The sequence below is a fragment of the Schistocerca gregaria genome, chromosome 8 (genome assembly GCF_023897955.1).
Source record: "Schistocerca gregaria isolate iqSchGreg1 chromosome 8, iqSchGreg1.2, whole genome shotgun sequence".
Taxonomy (NCBI): Eukaryota; Metazoa; Arthropoda; class Insecta; order Orthoptera; family Acrididae; genus Schistocerca; species Schistocerca gregaria.
In genome coordinates, this window is record NC_064927.1 from 69,641,283 (window position 1) to 69,667,036 (window position 25,754).

General features: G+C 43.3%; 1 protein-coding gene across 1 annotated transcript in view; it reads right to left on the minus strand.

The window, feature by feature from the left end:
- The window catches only part of LOC126284543 (scavenger receptor class B member 1-like), a 212,660-nt gene that overhangs the window by 56,166 nt on the left and 130,740 nt on the right, over nucleotides 1–25,754 (minus strand). The window contains exons 2-4 of the mRNA XM_049983545.1: nucleotides 23,963–24,054; nucleotides 15,477–15,640; nucleotides 2,948–3,092 (exon numbers count right to left, since the gene is read on the minus strand). Of these exons, the coding sequence (XP_049839502.1) occupies nucleotides 2,948–3,092; nucleotides 15,477–15,640; nucleotides 23,963–24,054 (401 nt within the window). The remainder of the gene's footprint in view (nucleotides 1–2,947; nucleotides 3,093–15,476; nucleotides 15,641–23,962; nucleotides 24,055–25,754) is intronic.

A 25,754-nucleotide genomic window follows, 5' to 3' on the forward strand; every position in this document is an offset into this window, starting at 1 on the left:
CCAGTCCTGACGAAACTCTACCATCTGGTGAGCAAGATGTATGAGACAGCGAAATATCGTCAGACTACAAGAAGAATACAATAATTCCAATCCCAAAGAAAGTAGGTGTTGACAGATGTGAAAATTACCGAACTATCACTTTAATAAGTCACAGCTGCAAAATACTAACGCGAATTCTTTACAGACGAATGGAAAAACTGGAAGAAGCCGACGTCGGGGAAGATCAGTTTGGATTCCGTAGCAATATTGGAACACGTGAGGCAATACTGACCTTACGAAGATTAAGGAAAGGCAAACCTACGTTTCTAGCATTTGTAGACTTAGAGAAAGCTTTTGACAATGTTGACTGGAATACTCACTTTCAAATTCTAAAGATGGCAGCTTTAAAATACAAGGAGTGAAAGACTATTTACAATTTGTACAGAAACCAGATGGCAGTTATAAGAGTCGAGGGGCATGAAAGGGAAGCAGTGGTTGGGAAGGGAGTGAGACAGGGTTGTAGTCTCTCCCCGATGTTCTTCAATCTGTATATTGAGTAATCAGTGAAGGAAACAAAAGTAAAATTTGGAGTAGGTATTAAAATCCATGGAGAAGAAATAAAAACTTCGAGGTTCGCCGATGACATTGTAATTCTGTCAGAGACAGCAAAGGACTTGGAAGAGCAGTTGAGCAGAATGGACAGTGTCTTGAAGGGAGGATATAAGATGAACAAAAGCAAACGAGGATAATGGAATGTAGTCGACTTAAGTCGGATGATGCTGAGAGAATTGGATTCGGAAATGAGACACTTAAAGTAGTAAAGGAGTTTTGCTATTTGGGGAGCAAATTAACTGATGATGGTCGAAGTAGAGAGGATATAAAATGTAGACTGGCAATGGCAAGGAAAGTGTTTCTGAAGAAGAGAAATTTGTTAACATAGATTCAAGTGTCAGGAAGTCGTTTCTGAAAGTATTTGTTTGGAGTTTAGGCATGTGTGAATGTGAAACATGCACGATAAATAGTCTGGACGGGAAAAGAATAGAAGCTTTCGAAATGTGGTGCTACAGAAGAATGCTGAAGATTAGATGGGTAGATCACATAACTAATGGGGCGGTATTGAATAGAATTGGGGAGAAGAGGAGTTTGTGGCACAAGTTGACTAGAAGAAGGTACCGGTTGGTAGGACATGTTCTGAGGCATTAAGGGATCACAAATTTAGCATTGGAGGGCAGCGTGGAGGGTAAAAATCGTAGAGGGGACCAAGAGATGAATACACTAAGCAGGTTCAGAAGGATGTAGGTTGCAGTAAGTACTGGGAGATGAAGAAGTTTGCACAGGATAGAGTAGCATGGAGAGCTGCATCAAACCAGTCTCAGGACTGAAGACCACAACGGGTGACTCGTGTATGTAGATGTGATGCCAACTGCCTCCAGTGACCTGCCAAAGCCTCACTGCTTTCATGCCATGCTGCTGTTATCCGTGGCAAATGCGGATACAATGGCCATAGATAGAGCTCCAGCCGATCAGCGGATGCTATCTAATGGGTATGTAAATGCGATTTTTATGAAAAATACGCGGCCTTCGTATTTGTAATCACATATCTTACAGAAAAGACTGCAAAGGTAAATTCCTAGTTAGCGATCTCTTATAAAGGATTGTCAACAAAGATTGTTTGAATAAAAAGAATACAATTTTTTTCATATTTCATTTATTCAGTGAAATGATCGTGGAAATGCGCCAATATTTAAAGTTTACGACAGCTAGGAATCGCAATCAGACTTCCCACTGTCACAGAGCCGAGCTGCCTGTTGAAAAATCGAGTTTACTTTTCGGTAATTAGGATGGTCGGAAAAGTTCACAGTACATTTTATCAATGATTTTTGAGAGTTGTATCGAACGGTTTTGTGTTATTGATGCCTGGTTTCTGAACTTGACATACCATAATTACAAAAATCCGATTGCCGCGCGGTCTCGTTGTGAGGTGGGGAGATTTATTTATTTATTTATTTTATTTATTTATTGATTTATTTAACCTGGCAAGATTAGGGCCATCAGGCCGTCTCTTACATCTAACCAGGCACTCTACTTATTTTACATTCATATGTTTTAGTAGGCATGTTAAACTACATCTAGTACAAAAAGTGAAATAAACAATTACAAAGGCACACCTGGAAAAATACATACATATAGAGTTTATATTCGTAAATCATAAGTACTGTTATAATTAGATATTAATAGAGCCACAGATTTTAGATAGGAGTGCTAGCAGCAGGGAGTATAAGGGGGACTGACGGTGAAGGGAGGAGAAGAATAGAGACATGATGAAACATAAGTAAGGAAATATAAAGGAAAAGAAGATTGCGTGGCTTATAGAGACAGATGAAGAGGACGGCATCTCAGGAGCGAGATAGGAGACGCTAGCTTTGCTATTTGACAGATGAGAGGATTGGCCTTGTACATTAATTTTGTGGAGCGTTATGAGGATGATAGTAGGAAATGCTTCAGCTTCTTCTTAAAAGCAGCAGGAGATTGAATTTTGCGCAAGGTAGGGGGCAGTTTGTTCCAGAGGCGGACAGCGGCAACTGAGAAGGAGTTTGCAAAAGTTTTTGTTTTGTGAGTGGGCACAGTTAGGATACCAAATAAGAGTGACCTCGTGTTTCGATTGTGATGGCATGACAGGTTTTTAATCTTCGAAGCAAGGTACTGGGGTGCTTGCGCGACGAGGAGTCGGTGAAGTAGACATAGAGTGTGGTAGTCACGCAATTTGTCCGGCCGCAGCCACCCTAGCTCGGACTATGAAGCACTAACATGATCATATCGGCGAATGTTGCAGGTGTAACGCACACAGGCATTCATGGTTAGTTGTAGCCGTCTTTCGTTTTGACTACCCATTGGCACAGGAGAGGAGTTCGTAGCATGCCGCATCAAACCGGACACTGGGTGGAGAGGGGAGTCGCTGTGGACTCACCATGAGGGCGATGTGCGGCAGCACGAGCAGGTCGTCCTCGCGGCGCACCGGGTTGTGATCGGGCGCCCACAGCAGCGGGTGACGCGGCGATGTGCTCAGCGTGCCGTTGTCGTTGAACGTGATGTTCGCGTGCTCCAGCAGCTCCCTGCCAACACAGCGCCGCGTCACTGGTTAATATTTTTTTTGTGGTATTAAAAAAATTTAAAACCTCTCTCACACCGGCCTGATTTAGCTTCACTGATCAGGATAGTAAAAACATGCGTATGTTAAGGGAATTTTCATTCACAAAGCAGGATTATCACATTCACACAGTTCAATAGTGTTCTATCCTGAGTAAATTGAGCTTAACTTAAATTCCATAAGGCAGTGAAGCAATTTCGAAGTCTCGGTGCGACGAAAATTGTCAGTCGATCTCCTGAAAACATTTGTAATAATTATTAACTTTCGGTGATCACATGGGGAACACCGGAGATCTGCTGGTAAGACCGTGTTAGCCTATTTATTTGAAGTAACTGGATATCTTGAGCATACAAAACGGCAGATTCGTCCAGTGTAAATCAGACGTTCCCCACGGATCCCGTGCAACACAGCGTAGTAAGCAGACACTGTCAATAATACCTAGTTAAATAATACGCGAACACACTTACTTTAGTTTAGATCATGTATTAAATTCCTTCTCATACAGAATCTCATCAAGATGGCGACTAGCTCAACAATACATACATATACATCCTCCTTCTTTCACGGCTAATCGGCAAGATCTCCTTCATTCTTTTCGTAAGAGAAAACATAGATAGCAGAGAAGCTATTACAAGGAGTAAATGGACGCTCCAAGGAATAATAAGGCTTGGAACTACTTTGCACTGATAATTATCGTATATTAAAGTTTAGGAATCGGTAAGATAAGAAGGGATATTTCTAGATATGTACTGAGTTATATAATTTATAAAATTTCTGAAAATATCGCGGAGAGACCGCTGCAAGAGACATTACATCTGCCCTGCCACGCACCCCGTGGAGGATCTAGCAAGTTGTGTAGGTTACAAGATTTAGACCACGAGAACCGTGCGCTAACGGAGCAGGGTCCCAGAAAGACTGAAAAACTGCTTACTTTTTTCTTTATAGGGTTCTACGATAAAATACAGTACTCTCGTAGAACTTAAGGAGGGTAGGACGTCAAACGGGACGACTTGGAGCAGGTGAGACACCACAGGACATTTTAATTTCCACTATCTATACTTTTAAAAATAAATTTATAAAACTTTGTCAGAAAGACCAGAAAGGATTCAGGATTTACACTTATAGTGGTGGAAGTTAAAAACATAAGAAAATAATTTATTTTTTTACATTTGTATTTCACCTTTTTTCACTTACCATTGGCTACATTTGTTGCTATAGGTACACTTTTCTTCATAAGTGTTGTGTACATAGTTCCGCGTAGTCAGCGCGTACACAACTTTCCCAGTAGAGCGCGCCCCTCTAAGCAGAACTGCACAGACGCAGCGCTCGTCCGTCTCCGCTCTACGAAATGGCGCTGTCATAAAAACGAACCAAATTCTGCTTCCGCCGATCCGCGTACTAATATGTAACGCACCCAATGAGATTGCTGCTAACGTAGAACCTTTTCTCCTTGCGGATCACACTCGCGCAGTGGTACCTGAACGCTCGAGGTATTATAACAAGTGTACAGACCTCCGATTAATCAATCTGCATTAGTCTGCATTTATCTGTACCAGTCTATAGTCAAGTTTCAGTCTGCGCCTAATAAGATTATCATATTCCTGTACATAGCCATGAAGAGAAATATATAGACACTTTGTCAAGTATCAGAGATATCTGAGAATAAGATTAACGTACCAAGACCAAAGGAACTTCAGACTGTCAATTGTAATCAGCATCCAGAATCAAGTTACGTAATATCTAGGTTTTTTTATTATTTTAATAAATGTGTGTGAAAATTAATCAAGTTCTGTTTAAAGTTGGTCACCGTCAATCTGATACTTTAAGCGTGCAAGTGGCATTTCTATCGTCTGACCTAACGGCAGAAGATAAACACGTCACGATAAGACCACGAGACATATCGCTGACACTCACCTACTTCGTTAGAGCGACAAGTCAAATAATCTGATGGTGTGTGTACCGAAGGTCTTACAGTACGCACACCACAATAAGTAAGGGAGATTCTTCGATGAATTTTGCACAGCATACAAACCATACCTACAGGTGTATGAAAATCTAGAATTTTCCAAATCTATTAAAAACTGTGGTAAATATTGAAATAATTAACTATAAAATTTGAGTTTTTTCTAAACATGAACTTTAAAATATAACAGTACATTCATTTTTTCATAAATTAAACAATTTCTAGAGTTTCATACACCTGTAAGTATAGTTTGTACTCTGTGCAAAATTCATCGAAGAATCTCTCTTACTTATGAAGCAAAGGGTACCTATAGCAACAAACGCAGCCAATAGAAGTGAAAAAATGATGAACTTTCACACGTAAAAGAATTATTTTGTTATGTTTTTTAACTTCCACTGCTATGATTGTGAAACCTGAATCCTTTCTGGTCATGCTGGCAAAGTTTTACGAATTTATTCATAAAAGTATAGAGAGTGGAAATTAAAATGTCCTGTGGTGTCTCTCCTGCTCCAAGATGGCCCGTTTGACGTCCTACCCCTACAATTTTCACCACTGTCACCAGTATAACGAAATCTAAGGGAATGGCAATATTCTCAAGTTACCGAAATACTGCGAGGTGTTTATTGTCAACTTTTTATCCGTCTGCCAAAGCGGTAACTTCATTTCTTTGTTAAATCAATACACAAGAGAATTTTAACAAGATAAGCATCCTAATTATTAAACACAACCTTACATATAGTTTTGATTTTATGAATTTATATGTATTTCGATTTTATAGTATCTAATACATGAGCAACTATGATTCGTAATACAAGCAAACGCATAAAGTAATGCAGATGAATATCTTGTAAGGGGTCAACCGCCTCTTTCGTATTGAGAATAACACATGTTTGCCTCTCGCAGGTCGCCGTAGGTATTATCGATATCCCAGCGCCCAGTGCGCCAGAGGGGAGTTTTAATCTGCCAGCAAGTTTCAAGTATTCTGTTGGCTGCTAAGCGAGCAGGGTGGATTTCGGCAGGACGACCGACCGCGTTTGCAGTTGTTTAACGACTTTTTGTGTTATTCAAAGATGCGGGCCTGCCGCCCAGCAAATACGTAGATGGCGTTAACTGAGTGATTTGTTTGATGTGATTAAGTGTTCATTTGTGCACCGTGATTAAGCGACAACCGCGCCGGATATCAACAATTTGCATTGCATTGATGATTGTGTATTCAGTGCCACGTAAAGAATTTTGGCGTGTGACGATATTAATAGGCGACCTGTGACGAATTAATCGTTATTACTTTGTCGGATGAAGGGAGTAACTGCCTCATTCGTGCTGTTTAGACAAAAGATATAGAACATTAACGACAAAGGATGTACCGATTATTTTTACCAGACATCCTAATTAGCTTTGTTGGATTTGATACGAGAAGCTCCCGTGCTGTTAACTTATGGGCCTTTATCAGTTGCATAAGGCCAAACTATTTTAAACTGTTAGGCTATAATCCACTAGTCATTAACGGTGAGCTTCATAGGAAGCGATTCAATGTGTTGGTTTGATTGTCAATTTCAAAACAGATTTTTTTTCAGGTTATGTTTCAGTTGCAAATAAATTTGTCATTTTCAGAAGCTCAGTTTAGCACACAGTCAATATCTTTTTCATAGAAGGATTACGCCATGGTATGCTCGGAAATTTAAATATTGATGCGATTATTTTAAACACTGTTTGACAATTTAAAATAACTGTATCACTTCTATTTATACATTTATCCTGAAAAAATAGTACTGCACTTGCTCAAAATTGGAGCCACGAATAAGATAATAAATAAATAATAGCTGCGCCACACACGTTGAATCAAACATACGAGGGTCGGTCAAAAAGTAATGCCTCCCATTTTTTTTCTACTTAAAAAAATTAAGTTAAGTGAAAAATTTGAATTTGGCGCCATTCCTCAAACCTTCTTCTGCAATCCACTGCAGTAGTAACTTTCTGTGTCAACAGGTGGCAGCACAGCAGAAGTTTGTAAGATGGCCGACATCGATGTTCGTTTGAGACAGCGTTGTGTGATTGAATTCTTGAATGCAGAAGGTGAAACGCCCATACGCATTCATGAAAGACTGAAGAAGGTGTATGGTGTTGTGACAGTGAATGTCAGCACTGTTAGACGATGGGTTAGTCGTTGTAAGGAAGCTGAAGGGCAAACACCGTTGACTGACGAAAAGCGGAGCGGCAGGCCGGTGAGTGCAGTGACTCCACACAACATTCAGCAAGTTGATGACATCATTCGTGGTGACCGTCGGGTGACTGCAGATGAAGTGTGTCGCATTATTTCACTTAGTAAAGGCAGTGTGATCACGATTATTAAACAATTGGGGTACTCAAAAGTTTGTGCACGGTGGGTTCCAAGAATGTTAACCGATCAGAATAAAGAGGCAAGGAAAACAATAGCCTCCCAACACTTGCAACGCTTCCGTTTGGAGGGAGATGAGTTTCTGAAAAAAATTGTGACCGGGGACGAAACATGGGTGCATTTTTTTGAACCCGAATCAAAGAGGCAGTCAATGGAGTGGCGTCACACAAGCTCGCCGAGGAAGAAAAAATTCAAAACTGTGCGATCGGCAGGGAAAGTTATGGCAACAGTTTTCTGGGATACAGAGCGTGTGATTCTGGTTGATTTTTTTGAGCAGGGATGCACAATAAGTTCTGTTCAATACGTCACAACCCTCAAAAAACTTAAAGCACGTCTTCAGCGAGTTCGCCCAACAAAATCAATGGCAGATGTTCTTCTTTTGCATGACAATGCAAGACCACACACCAGTCGTCACACCTCTGACGAGATTGTCAAAATTGGATGGGAAGTTTCGCCTCATCCCCCATACAGCCCTGACCTGGCACCATCAGACTTCCATCTGTTCGGGCCACTAAAAGAAGCTCATCGTGGGATTCATTTTGAAGATGAGGAGGCCGTCAAAACATCCGTGCGTCAATGGCTTAGGAAGCAGAGCTGTGATTTTTACCGTGCTGGGATACATGCCCTTGTTCAAAGATGGACCAAAACTGTAGAGATGGGCGGAGATTACATTGAAAAATGACAAAATGATCCTCAATGTTGTGGTTTTCAACCTATGTAATTGCATTTAAATTTCCTGACAATTAAACAAGGAAAAAAAAATAGGAGGCATTACTTTTTGACTGACCCTCGTATAAACGACTGTAGCAGCTTATCTGTGGATTCGACCATCTTGCTCTTGCGGTAATATTCCATAACGGTTCCACCAATCTACATCACTGTACAGTCGTGCAAGGTCTTGAAATCTCTTTGAGAATTCGTAAAGAAGCGTTTTAGTCGCTGAAAAATAGTCAGTCGTGTGCGTTGTCGACAATTGACTCGATTTTCGGGAAACATTGCGCGTCACAAACTAGAATTTGGTTTATAGACGCTTTTAATTCGTGTTTAAAATTGTAAATCTGGTCAGTCACTTCTGTTAGTAAATATTTACCCCTTGCACTGAGAGATTTAATGTACGCTCTATTGTTCGTTCTGCATTTTGCTTTTGTGATTAGTGTTGTTATGACGTTGAAAATGAGTGTTTTCTTCACAATAGTGTGGTGGCATATGTACTTTGGATGGCGTGCAAACGATACGAAAAGTAAAGCCATTCCCATTCTATACTGAACGATGGGGCTTGTCGACTCTCCCATCTTAACGCCCAAGAACTTCCAATGAAGAACGGCAACGCAGAACGTAGACGACTGGTGTTGCTAGCAGGCAGCTGGGGGCGCCAGGGGGCGACTCCCTGGCTTCTGCCGGGCCCGAGCTCGTCCCCAGTCGCGCCCGCCCGGGCTCACAAGGGGAAGTAAGTAAATCAACAAGGAATGATAATAACATAGGCAAATAAATTTCTCAAACCTCTTGGGATAGTAAACAACTAAAATGTAACTCCAGGTCACTTTACAATGGCTCTTCCAGTCACTGTTATGTGTCCTCACTTTTCTTCGAACAACTATATGGATAGTACTTGTCATATAAACATTCGATAGGCGATAGGCGTTAACCACGTGGGTACAGACGGGGCAGTTGTAAAAGTTCCTTACCTCGATTTCTGGAAAAGCATGCATCTTTGGACCCCTACCTGATGATGAAAAATGCTCTATTTACAATTATCTATCGATCCCGCCAACTTTGAGTCGATCGTTCGTCATAACCTTTAGGGGTGTTTTTTCAAAAACGCGGGGGAATATCTTAGATTCCTTCGTTTTAGGCTGTACACAAACGACCTGGCAAAGCGGTTGGCTGTGTCTGAGGCCTTCCCCTTATGAGACCCGCCAACCGCCGGACGATGTGTAGCGCACGGCTGCCACCTTACAGGCGCTGCGGCCCGGCTCCACGGAGGAGCCGAGCTTATGCTGTGCTTGCGACAACTCCGTGTGGTGCGTCACAGGCGCGTGTCGCTATGCTGACGATCTCTCACGCGTCTGTACTCTTTATTACGAGCATTCCTTGCCTGGGAACAATTGACAGGAGAGATATGCATTCGGCGGATAACGTAAATACCAATAAATGAACTCCAGCTGCGTCAGAAAGCCGCGGTAGTTCAAACAGAGTACCAGGTGGCCACGGAGTTTTAATTTCCTCATTTCCCAGTGATCTTTAATTTCTTTTCGTCAAATTCTATAGGAGCTGTCGGTGCCCGAGGGTTACATCTGAACATTCTGCTGGGGGTTTACGAGACGTGCAAACGAAAGAACGTCAGGCGCACACGGTTTCGTCAAAACTTGTTATTTACGAGATTTACTGATACATTTTACCTCACGGTCCAGTACGATAATAAAGAACAATTTGAGACTCGTGCCTAAAACTTTCCAGCCCTTTTCTATTATGAGCAGCAAGGTCGGATGCATTTTTTTAGGGAAATGTATACAAGCTTAAAAAGGCAAAGGTATATCTGTACCGAATCGATTTAGGTATAGGAAGAATGACTAATGACCCAAATGCGAATCAAAAGTGGTTGAGGAACAAGGACTTATAGCAAAACCTAGAATAGCACTTACTAACAAATTAGGTAAATTCTCTTTGCAAGGACTTGATTCACCTGTTGTACCATGGTGTACTTACGCGGATAAAAATCGATATGCGTTTCCCGTCGGTTCCAAACGTAAGAGACTGGCAGAGTCCAGTAAAGTAGTTATGTAGATCGTGAAAAAAAAAGAAAATAGAAGAAAAAGAGGTTCGTATCGCGGAGAATACTTAAGAAGGATGTTCAAGTACGTTCATAAGTGAAATATTTATCTTTTACGGTAACAAAAATTGTATATGGGACTGTAAGATGAAATCTAATGTAGCTTTCCAAACACAGTATAGTGTGTTACATCTCATGTCGGCTGTGAGATTTGTTTTTATTTGTTTTGAGACAGCCTCCGGTCTGCTCGTCGTCTATAAGGGCAGCTTCACTCTCACACAATGATGATAGAATACAAGATGTAGCGCTAACTTGCTGTGGAAACAAAATAATATTGTCTGCGGTTGTTATTGTTTTGGAGCAATTGTACTACTACAAATCAAATTGCTATGAACTGTTAAAATTTATTTAGAGATATACAGGTACTTCATCTTCATGTCGAATGGATGTAGGTTGTACGTGCAGTCATAGGGAAAGGTAGACGCTCGCCCGCGCGCGCGCGCGCTCACACACACACACACACACACACACACACACACACACCTCCTTGCGGCTATTGCTGGTACCTAGTCCTCACGTTCTTGCATTATGCTCTGACACTGCTCACAGTACGGCATTCTCTGGTCCGCACAGTCTCCACTTGTTTGTTCATAATTCTAATGTTCATTTTAAACTCTGAGTATTGGAAAATGCGGCACCTGTGACTGAACAAGCCCCTTAGGACAAATTACGAATCCATCAGATTCGTGACGGGATGGCATTTGATAGTCTCAAAGGAAAAAACCGCTCTTTGCTACTGCCTGACAGTCATTGCGGCCCACATCACACTTTGCACTTCTATGAAGTTTCGCTACTAGTCCACAATCGAGCAGAACCCCCTCGCCCCCTCTCCCCCCTGCACTTTCTGTCCACGCCATAGAGGTGCTCCGGAACTATCAGCTTTCACACATCACGCAACAAATTTTAGCCCCACGAAAGTACAAGGTCTTCCATCCTCCACTGACTCAGTACTAGTTTTAATTATCAAAGCTTCTGTAAGAGTGAGTCAAACGAAAACCATGAAGATGTAACAAAAAGAAAGAAGAAAAGGTGAAGAATGGCTGCAGTAACTTGTAAGGACAGGACGCACTTGTATAGGTGCGTCTCGATCTGTGCTCCTTACGCCTAGGCGAGTGCGCCTGTGTGTGCCTCACACGCAACAGGAGGCATGCGTGTGGCTGCACTCTTCTTCCTCGACATGTGCTCGTGCCTGATTCCATTCATTCCTGGGTAGGTACTCGCACGATGCTCCTGTGGTCAAGATACCTGCCTTCCCAGCACCAGCTCTCGCCACAACAGCTATCTCTTGAGGTAAAGGTAAAATTGTAGAGATGGTGCACTGGGACACTTAATACCTTTCGTGTAATGCACATGGGAGCGTGGTAGAAGATACCAAGTTGGAGTATGTATTTTAGTAGCGAGATTGGCAACGCTTTGCAGTTACTAAGTAAGTGCGGGAGTTGGATATACTTCCCAGTCTCCTCCCCCCTTCTCCTTCCTCTCATACCACCTTCCCCCCTATCTTTGTCCACCTCATCCATCCATCCTTTCTCTCTGTGCATCACCTCCTGCCCCTCTCACTGTCCATTGACCCCACCCTCTGTGTCCTGTTACCCGTCTCTCTCACCGTGACCCTTGCTTATTGTTGCTGAAACGACACCTCGGTTGGGAATCGAAGTAACTGAAAATGAACGGGTAAATCGTTTGGAGTCGTTGGTACAAGGAACACGAGGGACAACCCCAGCTGTTGGATTCGTGAGGATACTACCTTCAGTGACAGTATTTTGCATAGTTTAATGTGTGAATGGGTATCAGATCCCGTAGTAGTATTCTAATCTCAAGCCAATAAGTCATAAATAAAACTTTCCTGTTTTTCGTAAAACCGACATTGAGCGAGGAAGCAAAACAGCGCATTGTGGTGTATGCAGTTTTCGCTTGAAAATATGTGTAAGGAGAAAGACCATATATCGGAGAAACAATTTGTCTAATGGTTTACATGTCTCCCTATGGTAGCTGAAACTGGTCGTGAGAAAGAAATCAAAATGGCACATTTACACAGAACAGCATTTTCTTTATCACAGTCCGTCTTAACATAAAACCTGCACATTGCTGTTTCAAAAGGTATGTAGCCTACGTCCATCTGAATGTTTGTTAGAGTATCACGTAAAAATTTGAAGTAAATCGGCCAACACCTTTTATACATTTTTGGTAACAACATTTCCCCTTCATATATCACATACTTAGTTACATATTGTGTTGTGTTGTATTGTATTGTATGTTAACCGGGGACCTAGAAACGACAGAGAGGCTCTGTCCCCGCCGCAGCCGCAGTGGTCCACAACCCCACGACGACTACCGCAGTCCACTTCATAACCCATGGTTATTGCGCGGTTCGGCCTCCGGTGGGTCCTCCAGGGAACGTCTCACACCAGACGAGTGTAACCCCTATGTTTGCGTGGTAGAGTAATGGTAGTGCACGCGTACGTGGAGAACTTGTTTGCGCAGCAATCGCCGACGTAGTGTAACTGAGGCGGAATAAAGGGAACCAGCCCGCATTCGCCGGGCAGATTTGTGCCGGGGGCCAGGCGCTCCTTCCCGCCCGGAAAGCCGTGAGTTGGACTGCACAGCCAACCGGGCGGGCTAGATACATATTACAAACATTAAAAAAATACATAGCACATGTCCGCAAGAATGTACTTTACAACGCCATGTAAAAATTTGAAGTAAACTGGTCAAGTACGTTTCGAGGTATTTGCCATAGGCCGGCATCTGTCTGCTGTGCAGAGCAGTCAGGTCCCCGAACGGCACGTTCTACGATGACGCCTGGACGTCTCCTGCTCGTGGTTTCACCGTCCTTCAACCGCTTTCCACAGACTCTGGCGACAGCAGCGCGCGAACAGCTGTCCGATTCCGCCACTTACGGGATGCTCGTGCCCCGGCGCCTGGCCATAGCAATCTGCCCTTTCTTCAGCGTCGTTTGTGTCACTCGTTTCCCCTGTTACGGCTCGCATCGTCGGTAGAATGGTTCGCGCCGTCACGCATCCGCAACTGCACTAGTCTCTCGGTTCGCAGTGGTCACAGTGACTTGGTTCATAATTTTGCAGGCGTTATTTTTCAACATGACAACGCACAGTCCCATACGGCATGTACAACACTTGCCACAATGTCAGCTGAGAAGTTTGTCTTCTGCATCGGAGGTACTCGCCAGACGCCCCGAGAGATTTTCGTCTCTTCGGAGACGTCTGGCGGCAAGAAGTGAGTGGTCCGCCACGAGGGGTGCGAACGACACGCGCAAGTTACGTGACGAGCTGTGCGCCACGGGAAGTCTGGGCACCTCCGAAGGGCAAGAGTTTCACACGGAATTTGCAGTCTCCCCTCCACAACGGCCAAAGGCCTGTCACGTGATTCCACGTCCACACGGACAGGAGGCGGAGCGTGACTGCCAGCGCTCCTGGATTTACTTGAGTGTACTATGTTCCCATGTAGCCTTTCCCGCTAGAAAACACACACACACTCGCCTGCTTTGTGTCTGAATGCAAGATCAGCAAAGTGCACTACACCCAGATTGCACAGATTCTTCTTTGGTTTTTACTACGAGTTGTTTAAAAACGTACGGCCCAAAAAGAGCCTAGAATATTAAGTGAATTAACATAAGTTTGCATTCTTTTTCCGTTTTCTTTCTCAAAATAAACATTTTTCTTATTAACTTTCGTGTGTAGCGAACATGAGTTTCCACTGTCATGTTTTTATTGCTCAAAATAAAGTGTCTGTGACAAAATTGCCGAAGGAGTCGGGTTTAATTTCGTGTACGGCAATTAAAAAGGCTTAAGTTCGTGAAATTTCCACTTTAGCATGCTGTAACGAACCGGCTATTTCTTTGTACATAAACATTTAGCAGCATTGTTCGTTTTATGATGTACCCGTGTCCGGTTAATGGCTGACGCTACAGACCAGTTTGCATACAGATCAATTTCTTTGTGAAAATAAAAGTACAGTCACCGACAAACTTTACATATTCACATACTCTTTTACCTTTAACCCAAATGAATACAGACTCGTTTACAGATATTTTTCTCTTATTACGAGTATACAAAAACAATACAGAAGGCGACATATAAACAGATTTACCAAAGTCTTTATTTGCAAGTTCTGCCATATGGTAGGTACGATAGGCAATAATGTCTTTATCAACAAAACGTTCAAGTCCGGGTACGTTAGGAACTCCAGTACCTCCACGTACAATGGCTACAGTGAGCCAACCATTACCATGTGAGAATGTATCGTTAATGTCAATACTAAAATTAAGTCTCCAACTACAGAAAACACAAGGTCCGTCGATGAGACCGTGGGCTGCAACACTCTTCGCTGGAATGCGGTTCTTCTTGTCTCGAGATGTTGTGGCGAACTCGATGTTCTCGATTGTTTTATAAACTGTATGTTTAGAACGGCGACGAATTCTCCTGTAAGGCGCACATCTAGAACACTGCTGTTCTTGTGAGATTTTATTCCGCATACTTCAAGAATCATGTTCATAATATATCCGTGTCTTAGGCTGATATAACATCTAATGCATAGTTTATCAATACATGGGATATGACTTTTTAGAGTTTTACAGTCGGCTGAAGAATGAGTTTCCAACATTTTGTCCATTTGCTGCTCAAATAAGATACAATAATTATTGAACTGTCAATATTTTCCATAGAGTCGTTCTCAGCAAACTGTTAAATAGGAGCGCTGGCCACGCCCCGCCTCCTGTCAGTGTGGAGATGGAATCACTTGACCGGCCTGTGGCGTTGTGGAGGGGAGACTGCAAATTCCGTGTGAAACTTGAGTCTTGCCCTCGAAGGAGGGAGGAGGAGGGATTAGCGTTTTAACGTGCCGTCGGCTACGAGGTCATTAGGGACGGAGCACAAGCTCAGGTTAGGGAAGTACGGAAAAGAAAATTGGCCGTGACCTTTTAAAGGAACCATCCCGACATTTGTCCGAAGTGTTTTCGGGAAAACTCTAAAAACCTAAATCGGGATGGGCGGACGCGGGTTTGACCCGTCGTCCTCCCGAATGCACGTCCAGTGTTAATAACCACTGTGCCCCCTGCTCGGTCTGGACGCCTCGGCGGCTTTGCACTGTGTGCGGGGAAGACTGCGCCCCCCTGTAGACATTAAATGTTACGGAATGTACTCACCTGTAGACGTAGGGGCCGACCTCCTCGAAGCGCAGCTTCTTGTCCTCGCCGCTGAGGAAGGCCTCCGCGTTGGTGATGTTGAAGAGGTACACCTTAAGGAACAGGTCCACCGGCGGCTTCCGCCACAGCTCGAACGACTCGCCGCCGTCGAAGAACATGATTTTCTGGCAAACACACAGACGGGCCATGCTCAGCGAAGCTTACTGCAGGCAGACAAAACGTACACAATCCGGTGAACGCGCTCTGCGCAATGCTCAAGCTTTGTTAACGGGCAGGTAGTGCTGCTAAATGGCTCTGAGCACTATGGGACTTAACAGCTGAGGTCATCAGTCCCCCAGAACTACTTAAACCTAACTAACCTAAGGACACCACACACATCCACGCCCGAGGCAGGACTCGAACCTGCGACCGTTGCGGTCGCGCGGTTCCAGACTGCAGCGCCTAGAACCGCTCGGCCACCCCGGCCTGCGGTAGTGCTGTCGCCACACAGTTACAATACTGTGCGTATCTGCAGTGTGTTTTGCAAAACATAACTCCGAAGTGATCTCAATTATATGTAACTTTGGGTAGTGCGAATTGGCTATCTAGGTTCACTACAACAGTACACAGCTTACATTGCAACTACGCTTATATTTAAAATCAGTATACTTTCCGATACAAGCAACACTGTCTTTACTGATGGGCAGACCAGTCATGTGTTAAATTACTGATGATTGTGTCGGAAACGATAAAAAATAAAATAACATTGAAAAATTTTCAAGTATTGTACCAATCACAGTTCAAATGGTTCAAATGGCTCTGAGCACTATGGGACTTTAAACATCTGAGGTCATCAGTCCCCTAGCACTTAGAACTACTTAAACCTAACTAACCAACACACACACCCACGCCCGAGGAAGGATTCCAGCCTGCGAGCTTAGCAGCAGCGTGGTTGCGGACTAAAGCGCCTAGAACCGCTCGGCAACAGCGGCCGGCGCGGTTTTTGGCGTGCGATTTCTCATGACAGTAGGAGCTCTTTCGTGGATATTCCACGCACCCTGACTGCAAATTGGTGCGTCACTCTGGTAACTCGACCTGTTGTGCTGCCATTCATGAACAGGATAACACTCGCCCACATATCGCTGTTGCAATTCAACATGCTCTACAAAGTGTCCACGTATTTCCTCGGCCTACTCGATCACCAGATCTGCGTCCAATCGAGCACGTATCTGACATCAGCGGACGACAACTCCATCTTCATCCGCGAACAGCATTAACCGGCCCTCTATCGACCGACCAAGTGCAACAAGCATGGAAATCCATTCCACAAACTGACATCCGGCACCTGTACCACACAATACATGCACGTTTGCATGCTTGCATTCAATATCCTGGCTGCTACGGCGGTCATTAAAATACCAGCATTTCACATTTGCGATGGCCTTGTCTCGCGGTTACATTAACCTGTGATCTTGCAGTGTTAATCTCTTAAATATGTTACCTAAACAAATGTTTTCCCGAAATGTTTGTTATTTTACATGATTTTTTGGTTTGCGATTTTTATGCATTAGTGTAATTCCTGATATTTAAACAGACTATTATATTGCAGACTTGTAACTTGTAGGTGAAAATACGTGTGACAAGAGTTTGAGCTTTGGTGGAATTATTCGGTGTCGTTCGCAGTGCACAAGTAGTACTTGCTATACTGTCAGCTCTGAATGTTGTGAGCACTGACCGCAGGACGGAGTAAGTGGCAGAAGAGCGACAGAGCTAAGTCGAAAGATTGATTCCAGAAACGTGCGGCTAATGCTGTGGTCTATTACATCGTTTAATGCCTAGTGCTAGCGTTTACAAGAGGTGTAATTGCGGAACGATCGCGTGGAGCCCATAGCATCGGAGGCGAGTGAGGAATTTAGATTTGTTAGGACAGTTCCGCGAAAGTGGAGAGCACCTGTTGAGGAAAGTCAAATTACTGCAACACTCGTAACGGTTCCTTGTGGAATTGAAATATTCTCTGCAAGGATCTTTACTGGTCGACGTTGTCCGTGCGATAGTGTAACACAAGTAATTAGAGGAATGAAACAGCAGTCATTGATAGACAAGAGATTAGATTACTTGGAGTGAATATTCTGTCGATCAAATTTATGGAACCGTCATTCAAGAAAGACTGTAATCTGTTCTCACCGTTGACCATATTTGAGGACCACGACAGGAAGAGAATACAGACTACGGTGTATGTGGAGGCAGGCAGACATTTCAACTCTCGCCTGGTGGCTAATGTAACAGATCGAGGAATATGTGAAAGCAGAACTGTACTGAGCTGTCATTTTTGCTGTTCTTCCTCTCCCACTGCTCCTTTTCCGAGCGGTCTAAGGCGCTGCAGTCGTGGACTGTGCGGCTGTTCCCGGCGGAGGTTCGAGTCCTCCCTCGGGCATGGGTGTGTGTGTTTGTCCTTAGGATAAGTAGTAGGTTAAGTAGTGTGTAAGCTTAGGGACTGATGACCTTAGCAGTTAAGTCCGATAAGATTTCACACACACACACACACACACACACACACACACACACACCTCCTTTGTCCTTTAGGATCAAACTAATCAGGAAAGGGTCTGTGGAAAGGTGTTGTACTACATTTATGACTTCCCTATAATATCATTCAATGAGTATATAGCATAAACTATGTAAAACTGCTTTTTAACGTTCTGGACAGTGTGACTGGGCCTGCCGGTGTGGTTCTAGGCGCTACAGTCTGGAACCGCGTGACCGCTACGGTCGCAGGTTCGAATCCTGCCTCGGGCATGGGTGTGTGTGATGTTAAGTCCCATAGTATTTAGAACCATTTGAACCATTTTTTGAGCCAGAAATCGCAAGTCCATTGTGTCTAGGACGCAGACAAGGTGGGTGCAGGTCCTGAATTGGCCTCCTCTTAACCAAGACGTGGTCGTCACTAGCAGCGAGGCATAAACAACTTTCTTAGGAAGAGATCTCCACCATGACCTCCAATGAGCTCTCGATTGTCACCAATGAAGTCGCAAATGGCCGTGGTTTGGGGTCGGTTGAACGCGCGGTACACGGCATCTGGCTCGGAGCTGTCCTGGAAGTAACCGATTTGTAACAGTTGGTTGTGTTACTGTGGTTCCAACTGCTGCTGCAGATGCAATACGATACGCCGAACACAATGGTCTTCCCTCTCTGTAGTGCCAGTCTTCTTTTGACTGTACTTTCTCGCGACCACGGCTGCCAGGAGTCATGTACAGCGGCTACATTACTGCCAAATCTTTCTGTCATATCATGAACATCCAGCTTCCTGTAGGCTTTTTACTCAGTGAGACGCTGGTAATGGCGTCTTTGTCCCATTCAAGGCATTTTTCACTAACATCAACTCACCGCGTTCAGTATCAAAGGTAGTAACGTTCACTATCGTTACAGCGTGTACTTCAAGCAAATCTGATATGCATTCTCATAGTGGCGTTACGAGCGCTATTCCTATAAGACAGGCGCGAAATCTGAATAGACATCTACATCTACATCCATATTCTACAAGCCAACTGATGGTGTGTGGCGCAGGGCACCTTGAGTACCTCTATCTGTTCTCCCTTCTATTGCAGTCTCGAATTGCTCGTGGAAAGAAAGATTGTCGATATGCCTCTGTGTGGGCCCTAATCTCTCTGATTTTATCCTCATGGTCACTTCGCGAGATATACGTAGCAGGGAGCAATGTACTGCTTGGCTTCGCGGTGAAGGTATGTTCCAGAAACTTTAACAAAAGCCCGTACCGAGCTACTGAGCGTCTCTCCTGCAGAGTCTTCCACTGGAGTTTATCTATCACCTCCGTAACGCTTTCGCGTACTAAATGATCCTGTAACGAAGCGCGCTGCTCTCCGCTGGATCTTATCTCTTCTATCAACCCTATCTGGTACGGATCCCACACCGGTGAGCCGTATTCAAGCAGTGAGCGAACAAGTGTACTGTAACGTACTTCTTTTCTTTCCGGACTGCATTTCCTTAGGATTTTTCCAGTCAATTCTTCTGGCATCTGGTTTACCGACGATTATTTTTATATAGTCATTCCATTTTAAATCACTCCTAATGCCTACTCCCAGATAGTTTATGAAATTAACTGCTTCCAGTTTCTGACCTGCTATATTGTAGTTAAATGATAAAGGATCTTTCTTTCCATGTATTCGCAGCAAATTACACTTGTCTACATTGAGATTGAATTGCCATTCCCTGCACCATGCGTCAATTCGTTGCAGATCCTCCAGCATTTCTGTACAATTTTCCATTGTTACAACCTCTCGATATACCACAGAATCATCCGCAAAAAGCCTCAGTGAACTTCCGATGTCATCCACAAGGTCATTTATGTATATTGTGAATAGCAACGGCTCTACGACACTCCCCTGCGCCACACCTGAAATCACTATTACTTCGGAAGACTTCTCTCCATTGAGAATGACATCCTGCGTTCTGTTATCTAGGAACTCTTCAATCCAATCACACAATTCAATCACAATCACAAATGATAGTCCATATGCTCTTACTTCATTCATTAAGCGACTGTGGGGAACTGTATCAAACGCCTTGCGGAAATCTAGAAACACGGTATCTACCTGGGAACTCGTGTCCATGGCCCTCTTCTTTCAGATGTAGAAACATGCCTACCAACTTGCAATTGTAGCTCCTTGGCGTGGCGTATTTTTCCCATCAGTGTATTATAAAGGATTTAATACGATTTATTCATCCTTTAGCCGACAATGTTGCTCTCGAGCAATACAGAGTTCCAGTGGCTCTGAGCGAGCACAGAATCCTCTGCCTTCTAGCCGACACTTCTTCTCTGACGCCATTCGTTAATTGGCAACGTATAGTTGGCAGCGTCTACCCGTGGCTAGGTCTGTTTTGTCACCAGAGAATACACACACAGCATGTTGCACGAGTTCTGGGAGCTGCCGTATGTCGCCAGCGCCTTTGCTACTCTGATCGTGACTACTGCAAGAATAATATCAGCGTGTTATACTCCTAGGGCTGCACCATCAGTTTGTGATACACTACTCGCATTCGTATGTACACTCAGTTCTTAACTATGGGAATCTCTTCTCTGGGTCAAACTTACAAAACATAGATCATTTGCAAACTAGCAAGAATAACTAAAAGCAGCAGTCGGGCTCATTGAAGAGAACTATTTAAAAAAAATTGGTAAGCATACTGCACCAAGCGAGTAAATGTACCAGTCTGTTTTTCGTATCAGAGAAAACATTACTCAGGATTGCACCAATAGTTCTGCACGTAATCAAGGAACAAGACCCAGCTTTGGCTTATATTTAACAAGGAAAAACAAACAGAAAACTTAAAACAGCATTCTCTACCACGGAACACTGTAACATACTGTTGGAGGAGATGAAAAGATTACTGAACTACACCTGTTTAAAAAAATCGCAACTAGAACATACTTAGTAAGTAATGCATACTACACAAATAGATTACTTAAAGTAGGCCTTGATAACAACTGCAACAACCTGTCACTTTGCAGTACATAATCTCGATGTAATGTTTTTACAAGCGGAGATGCACTAAAGTCTATAGCGCATGATAGTAATTCCATTGAGTTCAGTGTCTCACTCATCAGGAGAGATGTTGACTCAGTTTTACAGATGGACTTATGAGAAACGGAGACATGCGGGTGTATATTTGATGACTAAACCTATATGATTTTGCGATAATACCTGGAGCTATAACATCTATTTTATCATCATACAAATTTTAATTAATGCAAAGAACAAGAACATTAATCTGTATTACCGTTACCTCGTGTCAAGGCGCTCTATCCAGGGTACTCTCCTTGCACTCTCTGCGGTGCCCCGTTATTTCGTTTGTAGCTAACCGTCATTCCAAGAAAGCCATGAACTGCCTCGTTTCTGTCTCCCACTTCGTTTTTATTCGAATATTTTCCTGAGCCACAGATGATGTGGCATTCTCAAGAAGTGTCCATACCAATTTAATGATCTTGTTTCAGTCCTACCACTGTTTCATTTGTCCTTATTCGAGCTCTTAAGTTTTTTTCCCGATTCTTGAGATTGTGGCTCTCACCATCCAGCATGAACGACAAAAAGCATCCAGTCGAACACGTAGATAACAGAAAACCAATATCTTCGCCTGGTTTCCATAGAAGACTTTACAAGCAATCATAGATTCTCTCCTATACAGGGTGTTACAAAAAAGTACGGCCAAACTTTCAGGAAACACACAAAGAAAGAAAATATGTTATGTGGACATGTGTCCGGGAACGCTTACTTTCCATGTTAGAGCTCATTTTATGACTTCTCTTCAAATCACATTAATCATGGAATGGAAACACACAACAACAGAACGTACCAGGGTGGGTTCAAACACTTTGTTACAGGAAATGTTCAAAATGTTCTCCGTTAGCGAGGATACATGCATCCACCCTCCGTCGCATGGAATCCCTGATGCGCTGATGCAGCCCTGGAGAATGGCGTATTGTATCACAGCCGTTCACAATACGAGCACGAAGAGTCTCTACATTTGGTACCGGGGTTGCGTAAACAAGAGCTTTCAAATGCCCCCATAAATGAAAGTCAAGAGGGTTGAGGTCAGGAGAGCGTGGAGGCCATGGAATTGGTCCACCTCTACCAATCAATCGGTCACCGAATCTGTTGTTGAGAAGCGTACGAACACTTCGACTGAAATGTGCAGGAGCTCCTTCGTGCATGAACCACATGTAGTGTCGTACTTGTAAAGGCACATGTTCTAGCAGCACAGGCAGAGTATCCCGTATGAAATCATGATAACGTGCTCCATTGAGCGTAGGTGGAAGAACATGGGGCCCAATGGAGACATCACCAACAAAGTCTGCCCAAACGTTCACAGACAATCTGTGTTGATGACGTGATTGCACAATTGCGTGCGGATTCTCGTCAGCCCACACATGTTGATTGTGAAAATTTACAATTTGATCACGTTGGAATGTAGCCTCATCCGTAAAGAGAACATTTGCACTGAAATGAGGATTGACAAATTGTTGGATGAACCATTCGCAGAAGTGTACCCGTGGAGGCCAATCAGCTGCTGATAGTGCCTGCACACGCTGTAAATGGTACTGAAACAACTGGTTCCCCCCTAGCATTCTCCATACAGTGACGTGGTCAACGTTACCTTGTACAGCAGCAACTTCTCTGACGCTGACATTAAGGTTATCGTCAACTGCACGAAGAATAGCCTCGCCCATTGCAGGTGTCCTCGTCGTTCTAGGTATTCCCCAGTCCCGAGTCATAGGCTGCGATGTTCCGTGCTCCGTAAGACGCCGTTCAATTGTTTCGAACGTCTTCCTGTCGGGACACCTTCGTGCTGGAAATCTCTCTCGATACAAACGTAGGGTTATTGCCCCGTACTAATGCATACATCAAATGAGCATCTGCCAACTCCACATTTGTAAACATTGCACTGACTGCAAAACCACGTTCGTGATGAACACTAACCTGTTGATGCTATGTACTGATGTGCTTGATGCTACGTACTGTAGAGCAACGAGTCGCATGTCAAGACAAGCACCGAAGTCAACATTACCTTCCGTCAATTGGGAAAACTGGCGGTGAATCGAGGAAGTACAGTACATACTCACAAAACTAAAATGAGCTCTAACATGGAAATTAAGCGTTTCCGGACACATGTCCACATAACATCCTTTCTTTATTTGTGTGTGAGGAATGTTTCCTGAAAGTTTGGCCGTACCTTTTTGTAACACCCTGTATACCCCTGGATGTTTTTTGTCGTTCATGCCGCAGGGCCCGAAGAAAACCCTATTGAGGAGTCGAAACTAATTTAAACTAATTAAAAAGCTACAAAAATAACAGCTATTGGAATGTTAGTTTTAAAATTCGAGGCTCTGGAGTGCCTCCTGACGATTGCTCGGGCCTCATGCTATGTCGTCTCTCTAGATCGACAACTTGCTTCTTGACGCTGTGTTCAGCTATGGTTGACCCATTCCAGCCAATATCGTCAAATAGTGGCATCGCTCCTAGTCAAAAGTCGAGCGATTCCCCGATTATTCGAACCGACTTCTTTGAGCCCAACTGCATGTCCTCTCTCAAATGCTGACATCTACGCATATTGTCCACATGTCTGTGTGACAGGCATAGTTACTGTCCAACTGAGTACGCGGAATTAAACTCGCAAAGGTATCGACATGTATCCTGTTTACTGTCCTTGACAGCTGCGTGGTTACATTGCGCTGCAGCGCCACACAGTCACCCACCGGCCGCCAAAGTTTACAATTTTGCATATTCCCTCGATAACTGTACGAATATCAATTTGTGACCAATTTGCATACTTCCTTTGTGGTACGTTTTCTTTGTCTCACAGTGTACTTGATAGCATTCAGAAGCCCCCACTTTATCGGAAAAAAAACCGCTGCAATATTCTGTCCTTGAAAATTTTAAAACAGTGCCAAATAGTTAAAGCCGCGAAGCGCAAGACACGTAGAGGGTACGTACCATTCTGAAGAGCAGGTCGTACGGCTTGAGCGCCATCATGCCGGCTCCCAGCCCTATGGAGAACACGCCTGCCAGCACCAGCAGCCACGAACCTGCAACAGTGCGGGCAAACGTCAGTCGGCTGCAGCGGGCGACTCAGTCGACGCCGTTTTGCAGGCGCGAAAACTCCCAAGCCATCAGTTTGAGTCGTAGATGCCAAGCACTAACACGAATTATTTACAGAATAATGGTAAGGCCTGTAAAGTCGACCCAGGGGAACATCAGTTTAGGTCTCGGAGAAGTGCAGGTACACGCGAGGTGACACTGAACTGGGGACTTACCTCGGAAGATATACTGAGGAAAGACAAACCTAAGTTTGCGTTTATAACAGACAACAGTTACAAAACTGTAAAGATATGAAAGGGAAATTGTGAGACAGGATGCCAGTCTGTCGCCAATATTATTTGATCTGTACATCGAGCAACCAGTACAGGAAAAACGGTAGAAACTTAGAGAGGGAATTAAAGTTCAGACACAGAAGAGAACTTGGATAGTGTTTTTAACAGTGATGTAAGATGTACACCAACAAATGTAATGAAGTGTAGTCGAATTAAATGAGGCGGTGCTGAAGGAATTAGGTTGGGTAATGAAAAACTAAAAGTAGTAGGTGAATGATGGTATTTGGACAGCAAAATGACAGATGATGACAGAAGTAGAGGAGATATAAAATTCAAACTATCGATTGCAAGAAAAGAGTTACTGAAAAAGAGTAATTTGTTAACATCTAGTACAGACGTAAGTGATAAGAAGTCTATTCTGAAGCTATTTATGTGGAATGTAGCCTTGTACGGAAGTGAAACAAGAAGAGAATAGAGGCTTTTGAAATGTAACGGTTACAGAAGACTGTTGAAGATCAGAGGGGTCGAACGAGTAACTAATGAGGATATATTGACTCGAACTGAGGAAAATAGATGTTTGTGACAAAATTTGACAAAAGAAGGAATCAGTTGATAGAACATATCCTGAGGCATCAAAGAGTACTTAAATTTATTTTCATTCCGGCCAGTTATCGGCCGCAAAATTTCAACACTTTTGTCCTTTAGTTTTGTTCGAGTGTTCCGGCATTCTTCTCCGACGAGTATTCTTCTGTTCTTAGTTCCATATCTGTCCGATATAGCTGTATTTATGTCTTAGCTAGAACTGTTCTCTAGACTTTCTTTGGTACTGAGAAAAGTATCAATAGGTTATCGGTTGAATCTCATCAGCTCTGTGAGCAAGACCTCTTGTCTTTCCTTGTTAAAAACAATGCAGGCAAAGAATCGACTGGGCCGTTTTTGTGATGTCTTTCATGTCAAGTTACCGAGTCTTGGTAGGACGTCAAACGGGCCGACTTGGAGCAGGAGAGGCACCACTGAACATTTTAATTTCCACTGTCTATACTTTTACAAATAAATTCATAAAACTTTGTTAGCATTACCAGGAAGGATTCAGAATTCACACTCTTAGCAGTGGAAGTTATAAAACATACGAATTAATTTTTTTTTACATGTGAAATTTCTTCATTTTTTTCACTTACTAATGGCAACATTTGTTGCTGTAGTTTCACTTTTCTTCATAAGTAAGAGAGATTCTTCTATGAATTTTGCTCAGCGTACAAACCATACGTAAAGGTGAATGAAACCCTAGAATTTTCCTAATCTATTAGAACTGTGGTAAAAAATGAGGTAATTAACTACAAAATTTGTGTTTTTTCTGAACATAAAGTTTAAAATATAACATTTCATCCGTTTTTTCATAAATTAAATACATTCTA